Consider the following 21,161-nt stretch of genomic DNA (forward strand, 5'->3'; position numbering starts at 1 on the left):
GATGATCAGCTCTGATTTCAGGCCCATCTTAGCCAGACATCATCTGTAGCTGCAAGGAGATCCAGGCAACTGCTTGTGTTTTAACAGTACTTAAAGTGGCAAGGGTGAATGTAACTGCCCTGCATGGGTTTAAGCTCACCCCAGGACGTGCTTTCTGTCCCCCATCTGTGTCAGAGCTGCGCCCCTCTTTATCCCTGGGGCATACCTGTTCCAGCCCATCTCCTGCTGCTGTACAGAAAGCAGATGTCTGCATTTCAGTGTGAGTGCAGGAACCTGAAGCTGGAAGTCTTGCAGGGCCATCTTTGCCTGCATGGAGAGCTGGGCTTAGCAGTTACTGGTTTGCCGTGACAATGGAATGAAAGAAAGGACACCTGGTATTTGAGAGGATCAGATGCTCTATCAGCCTCCGCCTGAGCTGTCATTGGCACAGAGATGCTGCACCCTGTGCTGGAGGCAGCCCAGAGCCCCATGGCCGCAGTGCTGTGGGGTGTGCCCGGTTCTGCCGCCTGCCTGCAGGTGCCACTGTCACCCAACTGGACTGGCAGGAGCGGGGTGGGCAGAGGGCACGGCAGTTCTCACAGCTCCCCATGTGGGAGGGCAGCAGGGCCATGAGAGCCGCACGGGAAGCCATGCGCCTGGCTGCGGAGTCGTGGGGGCTGCAGTTGTTTTTTCCTCATTAATCTCCAGCAGCGAAGCCAGCACCAGCTATCCCGGGGGAGCTGGGATCTGTGGGAGCAGGCGGTCTGCGTGGATGCCGTCCAGCAGACGCCCAACAGCCTTGCATGCGGTCCGCCCAGCTGCAGCACAGCTCCCACCGTGCCAGCCTCCTGCTGCCTGGAGGGGATTTCAGGTCTCTGAGCACCCAGGGATGCCTCTGTGGACCTGTTCTCCCACCTCATGCCTGGTCCTTCACCTCCTTCAGCCCCAGCTGGGTAAGGAGGGGCTGGGGAGATGCTGCACGGTGCTGAGCAAAAACAAGGGTTGCACAGAAATAGCTGGTGTTTTCCCCAGACTTTTGTCTAGGAATAAATGTTTGTTTTGTCCATTTCAAGGCTTTGGAGTGCTAAGAAAATATTTCCTAAAAGGAATACGCAGACCTTCTTCTTCTTCCCACGACAGCTTAATTTCTTTAAGAGCCCTTCTGGGAGAGCGTTTTGGAGACCCAAGTGCGCCCTGAGGACCGCGTCCTATGTACACAGCGACTGACTTCCTCAGAGAGCAACACAGGCTTGTGCCTCCAAACTGCCCACTCAAAAGCCACGTGGAATCTCCCACTGCACCGTATTTATTCTGGTTTCTGTTATTTCAAGCCTTTATTTTCCTTTCTAACAACTTGCCTTTTATAGAACGCAGCCTCGCTGCTTTGCAGCTTCCTGGTTCCCACTGGAACTTTCTGAAAATTAGCATCATATTTAACAACATTGACTTCTTGGTGGACAGATCACTAATATTCTCACCCAAGTCACTAGCTGGCAGTCCATCAGAGCACTCCCTCTGGCACTGGCTGTTTTCTTTTTAATGCTGTGTTCTAAAGATGTTGCTTAAAAACCACTTTTTCCCCTACACACCCCAGTGCTTTGGGACAATCATGTGTCCCCGAAGGAGCAATGCTGGTGTGAGCCTGTTCACAGCAGAGGCTGATACAGGTAACTCCTTAAGCTTTCCTATGTTGGCTCTCTCATAAACCCTGTTCATGACATGTCCCACCAGGCTCTCTGGAGTGCTTTCTGCTTCTGACACAGTCATGATTTATGTTTATGCCTTAAGGATGCTTTCCTCAAACCCCCTAGGTCTGCCTTTTACCCATAACTTCCCAGAGCTTGCCTTCTTTATTTTCATTCTCTCGTATGTATGCACTTTTCACATCTTTGCAGGTCACTTCGAGCATTCACCTATTCTCCCTGGCTGAAGTGCATCACCTTTTGATAAAAGCTCTGAGTGCTGGCTTACATTCACAGCACTATGTTTGAGCAGCCTTCATGCTGCATAAGCCTCAAACCCCTCCAGGTGTGTATGTGCTATTTCCAAGCAGCCCACTTTGCATTACCCTTTTTAGGTTAAGAATTACTCTATGGATTTCCCTTTGGCTCTCTCCAGATCAGTCTCCTTGGATTACTGCTTGGTGGCACCATGTCTCCAAGGTACCAGCGTGGTGATGTGGACGTTTGTGTGAGAGAACAGAGACCGGGGACCCATTTCCTCTCCCCATCTGAGTCACTGACACAGGGACCACAAGGAGGTCGAAGAAGAGAAAACCCTGAAAAGCCACTGGGCCCACAGCCAGCCGGGAGTGCGGGAGTCACGTAAGGCTCCCAGCTGCAGAGCCACTGCGGTCCTTGACCCTGTGGGAGGCATGAGAACGGCTGCCGTGCAGGGGCTGGGAAGAAGGAGGGTCCTGGGCTACCCAATAGCCCTGCCTCCTTTGCCAAGTAGCAGAGTATGAGGACACGGGTGCTCTGTAGCTGTTGGGACAGCAGCCATGTGAAGAATGCTGGTGCCACCACGTGCTCTGCATGCTGCAGCCTGGGACAGCTGTGCCCCAGCCACGGCCCAGATGTGATCCCTGAGGTTGCACCAGGAGATCCAGCAGGATTGGCAACATGCAGGTGGAAGGCACAATTTCAGCTCAGCTGGCACAGGACAGTCACAGGGTTTTATTCAAAGTCTCGATTCAAGCAATTGTTGAAATTACAAAACGCTTACCCACGTTTGCATCCCAGCACCCCATTGTCCATGCATCACCCCACCGTTATCCCATACATTCACCTTCGGCTCAGAAGAGCATCTGGAAGGTCAGCCAGCTGCATCTTGCCCATGCCTTTTGCCCTACGTGCCCGGCTGCGGCACTGCCTTTCCCAGCTGATGGATGGCTTTGTTCTCCAGCACCTCCACCTTCTCCCCGCTCGGCTGCAGCACGCTGGCCACCATTGCCCTTGCCACCGTTTCTACAGGCACCGAGAAGGCGGTGGGGAAGAACCGGGCGCTGAATCCCAGGACGCGCTGCGAGATCCACTCCGCAAAGCGGAACTCCTGGCGCGTGCACAGCAGCACCCTGCGGGGCGAGGAGGTGAGGTGGGTCAGGCTGAAGAGCTAGACGGTTCTCCAGCTGGACCCAGGCTGACTTCCAGGTGAAGTTAAGCTTCAACCAATGTTCCCCAACCTCTGCTTTCAGCCCAAGCCACTCCTAGCATGGCTTTGGGAAGGGCTGTGGGAAATAGCTGGGCTTGCTGCTTATAGCAGAGGGGAAGAGCTGCAGGTAGGAGTTGCATTTGCACTCTTCACTTCCTTCCTATCCCTCCCCTAACGTACCCTGCCCATGGTCCTGTCTCACACGCCTGCCCTGGCACCAAGCACCTGGGCTCCGTGTCCCCTCTGCTACTCACGCTGGCCGAAGAATGGTGCAGTGGTCAAAGCCAACAGCCTCAACAAGCTTCTCCACTTCTCCCTGTCACAGTGGGGGCAAAAAAAAAAGAGGATGATTACAAGCACCTTGTCTACCACCCTACGAGTCAGGGAGAAGGAAGAGCAGAGCTGTGGGCAGGACACAGCGTCTGGCTGGTGCTGCATCCTGCATCCCACCCCAGGAACCCCCAGTGCACAGCACAGTCACAGGACACAGCCCTAGCACTGGGGCTGAGAGGCATGGATTTAGCTCCCAGGCTCCCACAGTGTGACAAAGGTAAAATGAACATGCAAAGGAAAGCTGCTGAGTTGGTGGCAGGGAAAAATATGGACACAAAAAGGGAGAAGCAAAAGATGTGCTCAGAGGTAAGTAGCCAAAGAGCAGCAGTGGCTGACCCTTCCCCACCTGCCCAGTCACAGCCCCACCAGCCCCTGGAGGGCTGTGAGCACACCAATGCCCTGTCTTGCATCACCTCTGTAGCAGCCACCCTGCAGGTGTTGCCCAACACACAACTGGTGTGTGCTTGTGAGCCGTGAGTAATCCTCCAGATAACTTAGAAGAGGAGGGTTGCAGCAGGAAGGGCACAGGGCACCCAAACTGGCAGGACCAGGTATGCGTGGCCATGGGTAAAGGTCACTCCTCTCCCAGCACGACAAAGTCAAGACCACAACCGTTCCTGAGGAAAGGGGTTTCTCAGAGGGCAGGGAAGGGAGAAACAGAGCTGACCCTGCTCGAAATGCAAAACATTTTGCCAAGTCACCAAAGCAGAGGGCAGGGCAGTGCAGGCAGCCAAACAGGAGCAAATGGCTGGGTCAGCTGAGACCCCAGAAACATGGTAACAACAAACACAAAACCCAGCTGTAGAGAGACAGCTCTAGGAAGCTCTCTAGGAAAGGAGCATCAGTGCCGGACAGGCAAACAGCAGTCAGCAGCGCTCCCTTGTAGCCACAGCACTAATTGCAGCAGCACAACGCATGGCAGGCAGAGCAGGAGCATCGGGGGTTGGCAACGGGATGCTACCCAGCCCTGACACTGCTGGTGTGAGACACAGCAGACAGGAGCAAGTCCTGCAAGAGCGGGTGGTGCTCAGTAGTGTAAGGATGCTGAGCACCTGGTGTCTCGCCCTTTAAGATTCAGCATGGCATGCCTCTGTCCATGCCAGCCCATCTCCTGGGCTTTCTGTTCTCCTGTACCAGAAGAGAGCTGGGGCCACTGGACCCTCTACAGCCTCGGCCCCAGCTTCGTTCCCAAGCATCTCCACATCTCCCGGCCCCCGCCTCTGGGAGCACGCCCAGCTTCCAGCCTCACCTTCACCCGCAGGTACAGGAAGGTGCTGCGCTCGTTCGCACCCTGGGAGGACTGCAGGACGAAGTGCTTGCAGCCCCCTGCCCGCGCCAGCTCGGCTGCCTGTGCCACGTAGTCCCGGTCCACACGGACGAAGCCATCCTAGGGCAGGTTGGGGAGCGGGATCAGTGACCTCTCACCATACAGCACCCTACCGGGAGCAGTAGCACCCACTTTGCACCCCCCAGGTCTGAGCAGCTCGCTGAGTGCTGCCATAGCCAGTGACCCCCTGCGGCCGGCCACGGCCACTCACCGCGCCCGCTTTGCTCCGGGTGGTACCCAGACAGCAGAAACCCACATCGTGGCCGCGGAAGGCATCGGCGTGCTCGCCCAGCCGCTCGAAGTCCACCACCGCCTGCTCCTGGGGGAGGCACGTGGGTCAGGGCGGCACCTCCACCGCGGACCCCGCCGCCCCCCCGCACCGCACCGCACCACGGCCACGCCGCTCCCCTCGGGCAGGCTGAGCTGCCGCCGCCCGATCACTGTCACCCTGCTGAAGGGCCGCTGCGTGCACAGCTCCCGCAGCAGCGCCCGGCCCGTGGCCCCCGAGGCCCCCAGCACGAAGCAGGAACCGCTGCCGCCCGGTGCCGCCATGCCGAGGGGAGGGGCCGCTCTGCGGGCTGTGCTGCTGCTGCTGCTGCTGCTGCTTTCCCCGCCTGCCCCAGCGCTCCGCCTTGCTGTGACGGCTGCTGCGGAGCCGTGTCCTAAGCGTCCCCGAGCAGGCTGCAAAGTGACGCCGGGATGATGAGGGACAGCGTGTCGCGCCAGCGAGGTGACAGCAGAATGACCGCAGACTCAGCTTGTGCCGCCCCACTGCTGGGGTCGGCGCAGTGAGAGCCCTCACAGTGTCCACAGCAGGGGTGTTCGGGGGCCTGTCGAGCCCCAAAGCCTCAGGGCAGCACGGTGTGAGGTGGCTGTGTCCCAGGGGCAGGCAGTGAGTCACCCCCAGGTGATGCCTCCAGCCCACGGGGCTCACAGCTCAGCCGTGATGGCAGCCCCAAGCAGCTGTGCCTTTCCGGGCACAGGCAGCTCCCCAGGGCCGTGGGGCGTCCGGTCCCGTTTGTCCTGATTCCTGGGGAGGGAGGTGTGCAGCCTGACCGGTTGCTTTGGGGATCAGCCCAGCAATTTTCCAGGCTGCTGAGCTCTCTCCGAGTGAGCCCAGATCCCTGCAGCACGTGCCACATGAGGGACATGACGTGTGTGACAAGCGTCACCATGATAATGGCCAGCATCCCGCTCAGCCTGCCAGTCGCTGCCTACACCCCATCCATCAGGCTGCACCCCACCACCACAGGCGGGCTCGGTGCTGGGCTCCCCGTGTTCACATCAGCATGGATGCCCCGTGCCGGCGCAACGCAGCGTTCGACAACGCGGCCCAGCCCGCAGCCTGCCGCCCCGACTGGATGGCAGCGCTGCCTGACGCCCTGCCGCTTTCCCGCCTTTCCATCCCTGGCACACACGACTCCCTCAGCCTGTTCGGCGGCCGGCGCCTGCGCTGCCAGAGCTGGGGCCTGGAGGCCCAGCTGGCGGCCGGCGTGCGCTTCTTGGACGTGCGCTGCAAGCTGGAGCGGGGCGAGCTGCGTGTCTACCACCTGTGCACCTTCCAGCAGGTCAGCCTGCGGGGCGTCCTGCGCCGCACCCTGCGCTTCCTCCGTGCCCACCCTGGAGAGGCCGTGCTGATGCGCATCAAGGAGGAGCTGCCATTCTTTCCACGGTCCCGCTTCGCTGCCCGGCTCCAGCGTTGCTTGCTAGAGGAGAGCCGGGGCCGGCTGTGGTGCTGGGAGGAGGTGCCCACATTGGGACAGGTGCGGGGCAAGATTGTGGTGCTGGAGGCGTTGGAGCGGGCGGTGCTGGGCATCCCCTACGAGCGGCTGAGCATCAGTGATGCCTGGAACGTGCTCTCGCTGGAGAGGAAATGGGCACGAGCACAGCAGCACCTGGATGCAGCAGCCAGCGGGGACCCTGCCACCATGCACCTCACCTTCTGCTCTGGCAATGGGCTCTTCACCTGCCCCGAGGACGTGGCCCGCTTCGTCAACCCTCAGTGCTACCAGCACCTGCAGAGCTGCTCCGGGCAGCCGGTGTGCTGGGGAGTGGTCATCTTGGACTTCCCAGGCACAGGCCTGCTCCAGCTCATCATTGAGAGCAACGCCCCAGGGATGAATGGAGGTGTGCCAGCAGCCCCCAGCACCCCACAGACACCCCAGTGGCAGCGGGGACGAATGCTGCGGGCGGCACCGCTGGGGCCAGTGTCCCCCATGCTGCAGGCAGCCTCACGTGTCAGCCGACGGACATCCAAGCAGAAGGGTTCCCGGAGATCCCGCACGGCACTGAGGCACCTCTATGTGACATCTGTGTGACGGCAGTGGGGCTGGCAGTCAGAGGTGAGCAGCCCTGAGCTGCCCCCGTGTGTGACATCCCTCCAGAAGCCAGGTATGGTGTTGGTGAGGTGGGGGTGATCCCCAGCGTGGGTCTGGGTTAGCAAAGTCCCTGGCAGAGCTGGGAATAGAATAATCAGAACCATTTGAGTTGGAAGGGACCCTTAAGGGGCTGCACTGAACAGGGATACCTGCAGCTCCATCAGTGCTCAGAGCCCTGTCCAGCCTGCCCTTGTCTGAATCCAGGGATGGGACACCCACCGCCTCTCTGGGCAGCCTGTGCCAGTGCCTCAGTCTTACTGTAACAGACCTCCTCCTTATATCCCATCTAATCTCCTCTCTTTTAGTTTGAAACTATTTCCCCCTATTCTGTCACAGCGGACCATGCTAGAGATTGTGTCCCCATCTGAAACAGCGGATGGGATGGAGGGGAAATGTCCTGCTCTTAAACACATCCTGAGAATGGCAACGGAGCTGTGATTGATCTAGAGCACAAGTCTTACTAGGAAACATTTATTTTCAGAAATCATGGTGTAACATTGGCACAGACTGCACAGGGGGGTGGTGGAGTCACCATCCCTGGGAATGTTCAGGAACCATGGAGATGTGGCTCTGACTGAGGGACATGTTCGTTAGGCATGGTGGGGGGGAGCTGGGGTTGGACTAGATGATTCCATGATTCTATAGTAAACCTCAGATATGGGAAGCCAGAACATGGAAAAGGAGGAATTAATTTCAAAGTGACAGCAAAATACTGGGGGCACCCTTCCCCTCATTGTTTTAGATGCAGTTCTTTTCTTTGCAGGGTCTTCATCCAAAAGTCAGGACTCTGAGAGAGAAACCAATCAACCCTGAGACAAGCAGCAGGAACAGAATGGAGGACAGACGTCTCCTCTGCTCTGCACCCAGAAGGCAGAGAGGAGAAGAGCGCTTTCCAAGGAGCGAGGTCCTCAGGAGCAGGAAAATAACCAAGAGCCCAGGGCTGAAAGCATCAAAGTGTTGCTGGTGCCGAACACAAGAGGGCAGGAAGCACAAGGCAGGGCGCTTGCCTGAGGCTGGAAGGAAAGCTCAGCCCGGGGCTGCCAAAAGGTGAAGAAAAAACACGCTCAAGGATGCTTCTTTGTACAGGAAAATGGAGCTGGCCTCGCTGCGTGGCCAGGGCTGCCTCCAGATTTCCTGTCGGGAGGAGAGGACGTTGATTGCAGCTCCGCAGGGCTGGCACTGGCTGAGGCAGGGCTCTCAAGGCTGAGTGCATTCATCCGCTCGCCTGCATGGCTCTTCACAGAGCTCCATGGCAGCAAAGCCAGGTCTGCTGGCCAGGTGGGCTGCACAGAGCCAGAAGGAGGGGAAGGGAAGGGACACAGGGGGCCAAAAACATGCTGAGGGGAGGGGCAGCAGAATCTACCTCTGGGCTTGCCCTCTTGGAAATAAGAAGACTGCATTAAAATGTTAAACCAGACTGTCGCAGAATGAGCACTGGTGATGTCTGGAGGACACATGGGGCAGTGAGCAGGGCTGGGTGGGACAGGATGCCCCAGGCTGCACTCATGCTGATAGGCAGAGCCACTTGCTTACTGCTCACTGTCCCAGCACTGAGATAACGTTTGCATTATCTCCACCCCCGCCATCCTGTTTGGCAAGCCTTCACCCATGCCAAGCACGTGCTGCTGCAGCCAGGCAACAAGAGCCAGCCCCAGGGGTGCACAGATGGCAGTGATGCCATACAGCTCTCTGTCCCTTTGATGCATGGTGAAGGCACAAGACTGAGACCTCCAGGGTCAGAGAAGTGGCTCTGAGGGGCATCATCAGGGCAAGGGGAACATGGTGTGGTGGGCAGGGGCCCCAAAGCACAGCCAGGGTCATTTCACCTGGAGCACACCAGGGACATTTGGGGACATCCTCCTGGCTCAGCAAATCAGTGCCACCATCTCGCCCTGCCCCAGTTGGGGTGATATTTGAGTAAGCATGTCTTCCTGTGGCCAAGCTGCTATGACTTTCAGATTCTGAGAAAGATTGCACTGGGTGCTGCCTTCTTCCAGTGCCACACTGCAGGGGCACCGAGGTGAGATGCACTCAGAGGCACCTCCCAGCTAAGGATTACTTAGGGGGCAAAAAGCCCCCATAGCAGCACTGTGCAGGGGGAGCCATCTGCAGCCTGTGCCCAGGAGGTGCCTCCAAAGCATCCCAGCTTAGCACAGGACCTGGAGATGGGGTGGCATGGGGGAACAGTGGGAGCAGGGGTGCACCTGATGGCCGCTCCCTTTGGGGGTGCCCCATGTCTGTGTGCCCCGAGGGCTGCAGGAGGTGCCTGTGGTATTGCCAGTGGCAGCTGAGCCGGGAGGGCTGCGTCAGGGTGAGTCGGTTCCTCTGCGGTTTGCAGCGAACATTGCTCAAGGAGAAGAGAGGGCTGTACCACATGGGGACAGGGCCTCTGCCAAAAACAAGGGCAGTGTGCCTGGTGAGGGGCTGCTCCCAAGCAGAAGGGGAGCATCCCACTCAGCCTCGCAGTGTCAGAGGGGCGTGCAGGATCCATGTGAGGATCATGTGCCCAGCAGCATGCCAACGCCTGCCCAGGAGCTGGCCCTGGAAGCCATCAGCAGTGCAAAACAGGATTACCCCACGATTATCTAGCTCCCAGGAGAGCTGCAGAATTGCTTCCAGTCCTCATTCCCCTCTGCCACATGTAGCCCTCTCCTGTATCAGCAAAGCACCAGCCCTGGCTACAAGGCTGTGTCCTTCCCCTTGCAGTGGTGGCCCTCAGATCTCAGCCAACTCACTTCTACTTTGACAACAACACCAGAGTCTATTTGTAGTGACAAAAATAAAGCTGAGAATATATCTTTTCTATTGTTCTACCCCACATTGCCCTGTGCCAGCAGAAGTGAAACCAGCAGGGGCACAACCCATTTTCCTCCTGCCCTCCCCTGGGGCCGAGCACCCAGCAACACAACTCTGACTGTCCTAGTGCAGCAGCAGCTTCATCCTTCTCAGGAGACGGTGGCCTCCCACAGTGTCCTCCTGCCCAGCAGCCACTCCTCAGCCTCTCTGCCCACTGGGATGTCATTCCCTGCCCCAAACTACACTTTCTGCACAGGAGCTGGCAAAGAAGCTGGGTTACTGCATGCACAGTCTAAGCTGCAGCGGTTCCAGAAGGAAGAAGGATTGCAGTGGAACACTTTGCAAGGATGATGACAAAGGACAGGAACAGAATTTCATTTACATTAGCCAAGTAGAAAGTCATGTAATGAGTTATGGATTTTGTGGGTGGGTTCCTCCTTTTGTATTGTGTGAGTCCCACCGGAGCATCATTGATTTCTCTGGAAATGGAATGTGCATGTGACCTGAAGGGCTTCCACCTTGGCTTAAGCTGGAAGTGAGCAGAGTGATTCCTGCAGAAAACCCTGCCAAAATGATATTACTTAGAAGTTGAATATGTATAAAAATAGATATATGGTGATGCAAAGAAGCGTGCACAATAGGACACCATCCTGAAGCATCGGTAGGAGTTCATAAACGACATTTAATGGGGGGAAGTTCCTCTATCCTGTTTTTTGGACCTTTCTCATAAAGATTTAAAAACCAGAAACAGGAAAATACATTGTGTAACTGATTGGTCTTGAGTGGTATATGACAGGATCCGGGAGCCACGCACCATGCTCGTGGTCTGCCTGGTGCAGGTCCACACACCTCGTCCTGCTCCGTCCTCTCATCGCTGCTGCCACTGACATGGTGGGTCAGAGGGCTCTGGGTGGCCATGCACCAGGCTGGCCCCTCGCTGTGGTCTCAGTCCCCAGCTGGCAGCAGGTTCCTGGAAGTGGGGAGCACAGCGGGGCAGGATGCGGGCTGGCAGCAGGGCTGGGTCAGGAGGGGAAGAAGCTGAGGGGAGGGAGCGATGCTCTGTGGCTTGCAGGAAGTGTGAGCAGAGCTGCCTGCCCAGGGCAAGGGCCAGGCACAGCAGGCACCCTGCAGCACCGGTGTGGTATGTCCGCCTGCTCCTTCCTGTGGGGACAGCTGGGGTCCGCTTGGGTAGGGGACAGGGAGAGCTGCGGGTGGGTACTTTGCAGCTGGCAAGGACGCATGCTCATGCCCCTCTCACGCAGGGCACTACTGTGGGACAGCACTGCACTTGGAGGATGTGGGCTCTCAGCTTTCGTGGTGTCTGCTGCCTGGGCATCGCTGCCTTCGCATATGGTAAGGTGCCCACTGTGACCCTGAGGGAATGGGAAACCAGAGAAGGTCAGTGGAGTTATTTTGGGGGCCCTGCAGACACAGGGTATTTCCTTTGCACACTGACACTGCATGGGGCAAGGAATCTGCTCTGTCCTGGAAATCCTGTGTGGTCTGAGTCAGTTTACAAAAGACCTTTCACAAATCAGCTCAAGAGCAGATGCAAAAGCAGAAGTGTCAGGAGGAGCCTGAGATTTAGGTCTGCAAGGAAAAAGAAAATGTAAATGCACCTTGAGTGTTGCGAGCACTGTGCCCAGCTGCACAGGGCAGGTGGCACTGGGGGCTGCCAGGGTTGCTAATGGAACCCAGATAGGGCTCAGCTCAGGTGAGTGGGGAGAGATGAGACAAGGCTGAGCGCATGGGGCTGCAGGAGCTGGAAGAATGAGGTAGTAGAGTCCCTGGAGGACAGGTAGGTTGTAGATGTGCTTCCTTGTCTTTCCTGGGGTCTGGTCTTCCTTGGAATTCTTAGGGGAGGTGGTGGAGACCAGGGCAGGGTCCTAGTGGTTGCCCTGAGCTTGTGCCGTGGGAACCAGTAGGAAGTGAGGAGCTGGGCTGCTGTTGGATAGCACCTTTAACAAAGTGGGTAGCTGGATCTTCCACAAGGAAAACCAGACAAATTGTAGGGATTTTTCATAGGAAAATGTATAACAACTGTCCTAATTAGAGCTCTAGTTAGGTTAGTGAAGCCCTGTATTTGCATTTAATCTGCAATGCCCAGACCTTTGCCTTCATAATGAAAGTCTAAGATGTATTCTCCTGTGAAAGGGTACCCCAGACCTGCTGTTCGGAGTGACTTTGTTCTCTACCTTGCTTTTGGGCTGCTTTCTGCAGCTGTGGGCATACTTGCTTCTAGGGAGAAGGGAGGAAGCTTTTTCTGTAGCAAAAACTTCTCGATTACATCAAGTTGTGGTACGAAACAGAAGCAGTATTTCATCAAAGTGCCTTCCACTTCTGGGTGTGAGTTCCAGTTAATCTGGGCTTTGATTTGCCTGGTGGGCATGGCCAGGACATGAACGGCTTTCTGCAAGGCTATGTTTTGCAATGCAGTGGTCTGTAGCATGGCACAAAGATGCTTTTGGGCATGGGGGCATGCTTTGTCTACTTTCTTGTGCAAAACTGACCCTCCTGTAGGACTGTAAATCAAATAAAGAAGGGAAAACAAACAACCAAACGACAAAACCACACATATGGAACAATTTTGCATTTGTAGAAGGCAATGTGTTTTAAGGAACTCCTTGAGGCATCTTTGTGGGGAGGGGGAGCCCCAGCTCTTCCCCGCCTTCCTCATTTCTGTGCTGCCACTCTGCCCCATCATGTCTCATTCTGCTGTGCCGGATCCTTACACATCTCCATGCATCCTCTTTGAGCCCTGTTCTTATCCATGCTTCTCCCATTTTTTTCCCTCTGGTTTCTGGTGGCTCTTGGCCCTGGTGCCAGCCTCATGTCCCCACCGACCCTGTCCCCAGCCCTGTCTTCCTGCAGCAATCCCAGACCACATCCTCTCCCTCAGGCATGGTGATGCAGGTGGGGGCCTGGACGTACAACTACAGCAAGGAGGACTACAACTGGGATGATGCCAGGAGCTACTGCAAGACCTTCTTCACTGACCTGGTGGCCATCCAGAACAAGGAGGAGATTGAGTACCTCAATCACACCCTGCCCTACCATCGGCGGTACTACTGGATAGGCATCCGCAAGGTGCAAGGCACTTGGACCTGGGTGGGCACCAAGAAGGTGCTGACAGAGGAGGCAGCCAACTGGGCCACCAGGGAGCCCAACAACCGCCAGTTCAACCAGGACTGTGTGGAGATCTACATCAAGCGGCAGCCAGAGGCAGGCAAGTGGAACGATGAACCTTGTACGAAGAAGAAGAAAGCACTGTGCTACACGGGTGAGTGATGAGAACATGGGGAGGGCTGAGAGCACGGCAGGGCACCCCTTGATCATGGTCAATGTGCACAGCCTCCTGCCAGCCCCTGCTCTGCGGCCTGCATGGCGACTGTGTAGAGACCATCCAGAGCTACAAGTGTGAGTGCCACCCTGGCTTCATAGGGGACAACTGTGAGAATGGTGAGTACCCAGCAGGCTCTGCTTGGGGCTGAGGTCCTGGATGGTGCATGGGGCTGTATATCCTACAAAGTCCCCTCTCTTCTTGTTGGAGAGCTCGAGTCCCAGGGAAGCACACAGGTCTGTCATGCTGCAGACAGGCTGTAGCCATGTCTCTCCCAGTCATGCAGTGCCCCATGCTCGAGCCCAGAAGAGCACATGGGAACTGTAGCCGTCCCTTTGGAGACTTCAGTTACAACTTCACCTGCACCTTCTGGTTCCCATAAAGGTTTGAACAGTGAGGTGTGGATGAGCTGTGGTGCCTGGATGAGTGGCAGTAGACAGCAGAGCCCTGCACGTGCATAGATAGGGCTGCCATGGACTGGGGCTCTGAAGTGCAGCAATCACTCCCACAGTGGGTTCTGGTGTGTAGATTCAGCAAACCACTGCAACTTCCCACAAGCTGATGCTCACTCCCTGTTTGTGTTGAGGCAGAACTGGTGTCCTAGCACCTCCATCGTCCTAGAGGCACTGACTGCTCCTTGGGAAGGTGCTCAGCACTTGAGAAGTACTTGAGGAAGAGGAGCTGTCACATGGCTGGGGGAAGGGTGTACCCTGGCAGGGTTGAGCAGAGGGACAAGAGGCAGTGAGATGGGGAGGAACAGGGCAGGCAGGAAACCACTGTGGGGAGAAAGCCACAAAAGAACTGAGCTGTGGTGTGTTATGCAGAGAAAGTCTTCCTGTTGGCATCTCGAGGGCTTGTAGCTGCTCTGCTGGTGTCCCAAAGCCACTGAGCTATTTTGGGTTGGGGTTTGCGTGGAGCCCTGCTCTATCTGTTCTGTGTAATAGCCCTATGTGTGTGTGATAAGTTGAGACCTGGAGCAAGTATGGGACACAAAGGGGTATTTCGTGAATGGAGAGCCCATCAGTACATACATTTTTAAAACTAGCAGGTTGCCTTGCCATTAGCACTGCTAGTGAAGCAGTGCTGGGTAGGCCTGAGGCCCAGGGATTTCTGCAGATAAGGGAGCAGGCACCAAGGGCTGATGTGATGTCGGTTTTGTGGAAATCCCCCCATGCACCATCCAGCAAGTTGCCCTGACCTTTCCTGCTCCTAGCTTTCCAAGTTCCAAGTTCCCACATCTGGTTTTCCAGAGCACAGCTCTGGTTTTTTGTTGGTTTTTTTTTTGTTGGTTTTTTGTTTGTTTGTTTGTTTGTTTGTTTTTCTGCTTGTTATATGACAGATTATTCTTTTCTTCAAAAAATTGTCTGGCTTGGTTGCCAATTCTGATAACAGAGCTGTGTTAGCAAGCATTGCCAATTGGGTTTACTCCAACACCGAGCTGGCTGTGGCAAGGTTGGACATGTCCTGGGCACACCAGGGACATGGGACTGGATGGCTGTGCTCACCTCATCTTCACCAGCTCTGCCTGTGTCTGGTTGTAGCCATAACCTGTCCTGCAGTGGTGGATCCTGAAAGAAGCCGGGTCAACTGCCCCCACCCAACGGAGCCTTTGCATTCCACATCATGTGCACCTTCTCCTGCCAGAAGGGCTTTGAGAGAATGGGATGAAAGAGGATGTGGGGCACAGATGAGGGAGCCTAGTCAGAGCCCCTCTCTCACTGCAAAGATAGAGTCAGTGTGCCTGGGTGCTGGGTTGGGAAGTGGGCATCCTGTAGGGAAACAGGATCTGTGTAAGGTGCCCATGGTCCTTTGCCGTGGGGCTGTGAACCAGAGAGTGCCATGGATAAACCATGTCCTGGGACAGCAGCGACTGCTTCAGATGTAGAGCAAAAATCACTGTACCAACTGTGAGTAAGGAGGTGAGGTTTGCCATCCAGTGTAGAGGTAAGAAAGGTAGATCAAAGACACACTGCCACAAATTTGGGTTTATTAGGTTGGGATTAAGCACTAATCCCTGGATTTAGTTCCACCCAAATCCTGCCCTGATACATGTTCTCCTCTTGCAGTTGTCACCTGCGCAGTGCTCAGAGCTCCACAGCATGGAGAGCTGAACTGCTCCCACCTCCATGGGAACTTCACCTTTCGCTCTGTGTGTGACTTCTCCTGCCAGTCAGGGTTTGAGCTCATGGGGTCACAGAGTCGTGAGTGCATGGCCTCAGGGAACTGGACTGGAGACATTCCACGATGCAAAGGTAGAGCTGCTGCTAGAGCTTTGGGATGACACTAGGACGTTCTCCAGCCTCTAGGTCCCAGTAGTTCAACCCCACAGTAACCTGGCTTCTGCTTGAGGTGTGGCTCTTTCTTCTGCAGCTGTTACCTGCCCAGTGCTCAGAGCTCCAGAGCATGGAAAGCTGAACTGCTCCCATCTCCATGGAATCTTTACTTTTGGCTCCACATGTGACTTCTCCTGCCAGCCAGGGTTTGAGCTCACAGGCCCAGAGAGCCGAGACTGCTCAGCCATGGGGACATGGACTGGGGACACCCCAGAGTGCAAAGGTAGAGCTGCTGGTAAAGATGTCACTGGCCTGAGATCAGCCCTGGGAGGTTCTCAGCAGCATTAGTCTTCTCATCCCAACAGCAGAGACTTGCAGCTCCCTGGCTTCTGCTTGAGATGTTCTTTTCCTTTTCAGCCATCAGCTGCCCAGTGCTCAGCGCTCCAGAACATGGAGAGCTGAGCTGCTCCCACCTGCATGAGAACTTCACTTTTGGCTCCACATGCGATTTCTCCTGCCAGCCGGGGTTTGAGGTCAAAGGACCTGAGAGCCGTGAGTGCACGGCAACAGGGAACTGGACTGGGGACACTTCACAATGCAAAGGTAGAGCTGCTGTCATCCCAATGTGCTTTGGGATGACACTAGGATGTTCTTCAGCTTCTTGGTCCCAGCAGTTCCACCCCACAGTAAGCTGGCTTCTGCTTGAGGTGTGGCTCTTTCTTCTGCAGCTGTCACCTGCCCAGTGCTCAGAGCTCCACAGCACGGAGAGCTGAACTGCTCCCACCTCCATGGGATCTTTACTTTTGGCTCCATGTGTGACTTCTCCTGTCAGCCAGGGTTTGAGCTCATAGGACCAGAGAGCCGTGAGTGCACAGCTAGGGGGACCTGGACTGGGGACACTCCACAATGCAAAGGTAAAGATGTCACTGGCCTGAGATCAGCCCTGGGAGGTTCTCAGCAGTATTAGTCTTCTAATCCCAACAGCTGAGCCTTGCAGCTCCCCGGCTTCTGCTTGAGATGTTCTTTTCCTTTTCAGCCATCAGCTGCCCAGTGCTCAGCGCTCCAGAGCATGGAGAGCTGAGCTGCTCCCACCTTCATGGGAACTTCACCTTTGGCTCCACATGTGACTTCTCCTGCCTGCCAGGGTTTGTGCTGATTGGGCCACAGAGCCGTGAGTGCATGGCTACGAGAACCTGGACTGGGGACACTTCACGATGCAAAGGTAGAGTTGATGCTAGAGCTCACAGCATCACTAGCATTACCACAGGGCTGCCCTGTGCTGTCCTCAGCCTCTGCCAGTTGTCACCATATCAACCCTGCCACCACAAGCATTCACAGGCCCATGATTCTCACCAGTGTTCCCCTGCACAACTGCTGACAGTGCTGGTGCCTGCAGTACCACTGCATCGCATCAGCCCTGAGCTTTCAGGATGAGGGCCATGCCCCCAGCTTGCCTTATGTCTGCTTCCACAAGGCAGCTCCCAGCTATGTCATGCTGTTCTGTGCACTCTTGATACTCTGACACACACTGGCACATCACTGATGTCCTGCCATCCTGTCCCAGTAGTGAAAATCCTGTCCCCCACTACCACCTCACAGAGTGTGTACTGACAGCCCTGCAGAGCAAGTGACTGGATCTGCCAGCACCTTCCTGTCCAGGCATTAATATTCTTTGAGACCGGGACACAGTCCCTTGCACCTAGCAGGCACAATCAGCACTGATCCAGAACTTCTGGGTGCCCCATCTCCAGACCTGGGGATGTGCTCCTGCCAGCATGGGCAGGATATGCCCTGAGACCTGCTCTCCTTGCAGCTGTCACCTGCACAATGCTTAGTGCTCCACAGCACGGAGAGCTGAACTGCTCCCACCTCCATGGGAACTTCACTTTTGGCTCCACATGCGACTACTCCTGCCAGCCAGGGTTTGAGCTCATAGGACCAGAGAGACGTGAGTGCACAGCTTTGGGGACCTGGAGCAAAGACACTCCACAATGCAAAGGTAGGGCTGCTGCCAGAGTCTGGGGTGTTGCTGGTATGGGGATTATATTAGGATGTTCTTTGTCCTCTTGGTCTCAACAATTCAACTCTACAGTAACCTGGCTCCTGCTTGAGGTGTACCTCTTTTCCTGTAGCCATCACTTGTCCAGTGCTTGGTGCTCCAGAGTACGGAGACCTGGACTGCTCCCACCTTCATGGGAACTTCACTTTTGGCTCCATATGTGACTACTCCTGCCAGACAGGGTTTGATCTTATGGGGCCAGAGAGCCGTGAGTGCACAGCTATGGGGATCTGGAGCAAGGACACTCCACGATGTAAAGGTAGAGCTGCTGCCAGAGTCTGGGGTGTCACTGGTATGGGGATGACCTTTGGATGTTCTTCATCCTCTTGGTCCCAGCAGTTCAACCCCACAGTAAGCTGGCTTCTGCTTGAGGTGTGGCTCTTTCTTCTGCAGCTGTCACCTGCCCAGTGCTCAGAGCTCCAGAGCATGGAGAGCTGAACTGCTCCCATCACCATGGCAACTTTACTTTTGGCTCCACATGTGACTTCTCCTGCCAGCCAGGGTTTGAGCTCATAGGACCAGACAGCTGTGAGTGCACAGCCATGGGGATCTGGACTGAGGACATTCCACAGTGCAAAGGTAGAGCTGTTGGTAAAGGTGTCATTGTCCTGGAGTTCACCTTGAAGCCTCACAGTTCCCTGGCTCCTGCTTGAGGAGTGCTTCTTTTCCTTTTCAGCCATCACCTGCTCATTGCTTAGGGCTCCAAAGCATGGAGAGCTGAACTGCTCTCATCTCTATGAGAACTTCACCTTTGGCTCCACATGTGACTTCTCCTGCCAGCCAGGGTTTGTGCTGATTGGGCCACAGAGCCATGAGTGCACGGCCACTGGAACCTGGACTGGGAACACCTCACAATGCCAAGGTAGAGCTGTGGTGGTCACATCTGCTTCTGGATCGTATGCCCTGGTGAAGAGTTGCCCCTTTCCCAGGATCTGTCCCTAGTCTCCCTCTGTGAGACAGAGGAACTGAGCCTTGTGTGCTCAAGCAGTGGTAGTGGAAAGGAGCTGTGTATGGATGCAGTAATGGAGACCCTGCATCACTGCCTTTATCCCGATGCTTTCTGTGACCCCAGTAGGGCTATGCACAGTGGATATGCAGCACCATGAGGAGGAAGACCTTCTGAAATCTCCAGTTCTTCTGAGAACTGCCATGGCATTGCCAGCACAGTGCCCACTGCTCTGCTCTAGCAGATTACTTTTCCCCCTTTTCCCTTAGCACCCCAGCTCATGGCAGCTGATCCCCAGCTCCCTAGCCCACGCACCCTCATTCCACTGCCAACAATTCTGTCTTATCAGTGTTGTTGCTGTGCTCTACCTGCAGCCATCAGCTGTCCAGTGCTGGATGCCCCCAGCCACGGCCATCTCAACTGCTCTCATCCACATGGGAACTTCACATTCAACTCCACTTGCACCTTTTCCTGCAAGGATGGGTTTATGCAGATGGGAGCAGAGATGCTCAGATGTGCAACCACAGGGAACTGGACCAGGCGTCCCCCAGTCTGTGAAGGTATGGTGGGGCTGTGCTTCCCAGCCTCCTGCAGTATGTCTTGAGGGTGGAGAAGGCACCCAGTGAAGGCAAAGTAACTGCCTCTGTGGAATCCCTGTGATAACAACTTGAGTGTTTGTGTGTCTTTTTCAGAGGATTCTGCTGCCTTTTTGAAACAAGTTCTGGTTTACACCAGCACCAGTGCTCTGGCAGTAGCTGGCCTTGTGCTCACCGGAACACTCATTGCTTTACTTGCCAAGCAGCTCAGTGACAGAGGTACAGAAACACCTGCAGCTGATGGGTGCTTTGGCTGGGGACTCTCAGACAAGGTGGTTATGGAGCCCCAAGGCAAGTGGGTCAACCGAGAGAGTTTATAGATGTGACTGTCTCAGTCCATGTCCTATGTGCTGTGGGTTGGACCAGCCCAGCAGCACCTCCCTGGCCATGGGTCCCACTGAGAGAGAGCAGCAGCCACCAGACTTGAGGGCAAAGCCAGAGAAACACCTTCATTGCTGAAGGGGCAAAAGGCAATTGTCCCAGCAACCCCATTCCGTCTCACGCTTGTCAAATTTGTTTCGGTTTGTCAAATCTTGCTGCTGCCTCTCAGGCCCTTCATAAAAAAAGATCTGATTCTTTCTTTTCTATCTGCACTCTCCGTGGACACTTAACACCACCCTCAGAAGAGAAGAAGAAGCTCCTGAACCCCACCAGGTAAGATCTGTACTTGGCAGGAGGGTCTCCATCTGCAGACAAGCGGATGATAGCACTGCAGTCACCCCTCTACTACCCTGTCACCTCTATTTGCATATTTTTACAGCAGTAGGAGCATAGCTGGGGGCCAATGAGGCTGTGGCAACTAGTGTGCTTCAAAAGACAAGGATTCTGTAGCTCCTGCAGGGTGCAGCCCCTGGAGAGAAATGGCTGACATGAGTGCTTTCCTCGTGCAAGCGTAATGTTTCCTATCTTTTTTTCCCTCAAGTTGACACTCTTTATGTTTTTTTTTTCCCAGTGACCTAGGAGCACCGGGCATCTTCACCAACGCGGCCTATGACTCCACCTTGTAAGGCGAATGCAGTGCAGTGCTTGCAGCACACTGGAAGGTGTGCATGAAAAATCCAGCAGCTTGTGGGCTTATCTCCACCTGCTGCACTGGCGATGGGTGGAGAAGCTCAGGGAGGGCAAGCCCAGCCACCTCACTTAGGTCACTTCTCCCACCTCATTGCAGGCCAAGCAGAGCCAGGAGCAGCATACCTGCCAGCACCAGGTCCTGACAGTACTTCACACCTTGCCTTGCAGCCCTTTGCTGCCTCCTGGCCTGAAGCTGTGCTCAGAGGCTGGGACTGCACAGCTCCGTGCCCATCCCAGCGTGTACCCACGTGTGGGCAAAGCCTCTAATGAGCAACAGCGGTATGGAAACGCGGACTGTAGCTCCCTCTCTTTCCCAGCCTGCTGCTGTGGCCGGGCCCGCGCCAATGTGCTCTCAATAAACATCTCTGCCCTCGACTGAAGTCCGCGCGCGCTCTTGTTGGGAGACGGGGGAGGGAGAAGGCTGTCCCTCCGCGGCCGCCGTAGGGGGCGGGGATTCTACCGGAAGTAGACGTGTGCGAGAGTAGGAAGCCGGAAGCAATGGCGGCGGCGAAGGCTGAGTGGGAGCCCGCGGGGCTCCTGCCGGCGGCGGGGGGCGGCCTCGACTGGGGTAAGTGCGGCGGGGACGGGAGCAGGAGGGATTTGCGACCAGGGATCCGGGCCGGACTCGGCTCGGCTCGGCTCGGCTCCCTGCTCCACAGCGGGTGCTGAGGCCGCTATCTCCTCGCAGAGACGGTGCTGGGCGAGGAGCTGGGTGAGCTGCTCGGAGCTGCGGAGTCGCGGCGCGCCCCGAAGGACGAGCCCGACGTGAGTACCGGCGGGACAGGGTGCTGGGGCCCGCGGAGAGCGGCGCGTTGGGGCCGTATGGTGGTGGCTGGAAGGCGTCACGGGCACCTGAGGGCTGGGCGGGGGCAGGGCGGGCGGGCGCGGGGGTGAGACTGCCCGTCCCTCCGTG

At 56.0% G+C, this 21,161-nt stretch overlaps 5 protein-coding genes across 16 annotated transcripts in view; 4 read left to right on the forward strand and 1 right to left on the reverse strand.

Annotated features, from left to right (window-relative positions):
- Positions 1–20,628, forward strand: part of LOC136053172 (P-selectin-like) — a 170,835-nt gene extending 150,207 nt beyond the window's left edge. Inside the window, exons 1-17 of one of the 12 annotated variants that reach the window (XM_065743877.1) lie at positions 10,759–10,854; positions 11,226–11,316; positions 12,863–13,243; positions 13,315–13,422; positions 15,370–15,555; positions 15,674–15,859; positions 15,994–16,179; positions 16,305–16,490; positions 16,613–16,798; positions 17,390–17,575; positions 18,029–18,214; positions 18,312–18,497; positions 18,956–19,141; positions 19,274–19,396; positions 19,801–19,831; positions 20,130–20,220; positions 20,346–20,628. In XM_065743877.1, the coding sequence (XP_065599949.1) occupies positions 10,852–10,854; positions 11,226–11,316; positions 12,863–13,243; positions 13,315–13,422; positions 15,370–15,555; positions 15,674–15,859; positions 15,994–16,179; positions 16,305–16,490; positions 16,613–16,798; positions 17,390–17,575; positions 18,029–18,214; positions 18,312–18,497; positions 18,956–19,141; positions 19,274–19,396; positions 19,801–19,831; positions 20,130–20,184 (2,466 nt within the window). In that variant the 5' untranslated portion in view covers positions 10,759–10,851 and the 3' untranslated portion in view covers positions 20,185–20,220; positions 20,346–20,628. Of the gene's footprint in view, positions 1–10,758; positions 10,855–11,036; positions 11,152–11,225; positions 11,317–12,862; positions 13,244–13,314; positions 13,423–15,369; positions 15,556–15,673; positions 15,860–15,993; positions 16,180–16,304; positions 16,491–16,612; positions 16,799–17,389; positions 17,576–18,028; positions 18,215–18,311; positions 18,498–18,955; positions 19,142–19,273; positions 19,397–19,800; positions 19,832–20,129; positions 20,221–20,345 lie in introns of those variants that run through there. The other 11 variants (XM_065743884.1, XM_065743869.1, XM_065743913.1 and 8 more) reach the window with 11 other exon arrangements.
- Positions 1–21,161, forward strand: part of RGS4 (regulator of G protein signaling 4) — a 45,111-nt gene that overhangs the window by 13,989 nt on the left and 9,961 nt on the right. The gene's annotated exons all lie outside the window — the stretch shown is intronic.
- Positions 2,632–5,346, reverse strand: HTATIP2 (HIV-1 Tat interactive protein 2). Its single transcript, XM_065744366.1, has 5 exons — positions 5,180–5,346; positions 5,001–5,108; positions 4,712–4,849; positions 3,384–3,445; positions 2,632–3,052 (listed from the first exon to the last, which is right to left on the reverse strand). The coding sequence occupies exons 1-5, from the start codon at positions 5,339–5,341 to the stop codon at positions 2,827–2,829; spliced, it is 696 nt and encodes a 231-aa protein (XP_065600438.1). The 5' UTR covers positions 5,342–5,346; the 3' UTR covers positions 2,632–2,826.
- Positions 6,079–7,165, forward strand: LOC136055047 (1-phosphatidylinositol phosphodiesterase-like). The gene has a single exon (XM_065746658.1). It carries the CDS (start codon positions 6,079–6,081, stop codon positions 7,105–7,107), a length of 1,029 nt encoding a protein of 342 aa, XP_065602730.1. The 3' UTR covers positions 7,108–7,165.
- The window catches only part of ATF6 (activating transcription factor 6), a 72,540-nt gene continuing 72,115 nt past the window's right edge, over positions 20,737–21,161 (forward strand). Inside the window, exons 1-2 of the mRNA XM_065744004.1 lie at positions 20,737–20,816; positions 20,937–21,013. Coding sequence (XP_065600076.1) covers positions 20,747–20,816; positions 20,937–21,013 — 147 coding nt within the window. The 5' untranslated portion in view covers positions 20,737–20,746. The remainder of the gene's footprint in view (positions 20,817–20,936; positions 21,014–21,161) is intronic.

Source organism: Cyrtonyx montezumae, unplaced genomic scaffold, assembly GCF_038088225.1.
Source record: "Cyrtonyx montezumae isolate F1298 unplaced genomic scaffold, pur_monq_1.0 scaffold_1, whole genome shotgun sequence".
NCBI classification, from domain to species: domain Eukaryota; kingdom Metazoa; phylum Chordata; class Aves; order Galliformes; family Odontophoridae; genus Cyrtonyx; species Cyrtonyx montezumae.

Bases quoted from the DNA above. Each gene is read 5' to 3' on its own strand.
- LOC136055047 (XM_065746658.1), top strand. From the start codon at position 6,079: ATGGATGCCCCGTGCCGGCGCAACGCAGCGTTCGACAACGCGGCCCAG.
- HTATIP2 (XM_065744366.1), bottom strand. From the start codon at position 5,341: ATGGCGGCACCGGGCGGCAGCGGTTCCTGCTTCGTGCTGGGGGCCTCG. The intron at 5,109-5,179 runs GTGCGGTGCGGT...TGCCTCCCCCAG, and splicing joins AGGGGAGCGGCGTGGCCGTG to GAGCAGGCGGTGGTGGACTT. The intron at 3,053-3,383 runs GTGAGTAGCAGA...CTCGCCCCGCAG, and splicing joins TGCACCATTCTTCGGCCAGC to GGTGCTGCTGTGCACGCGCC.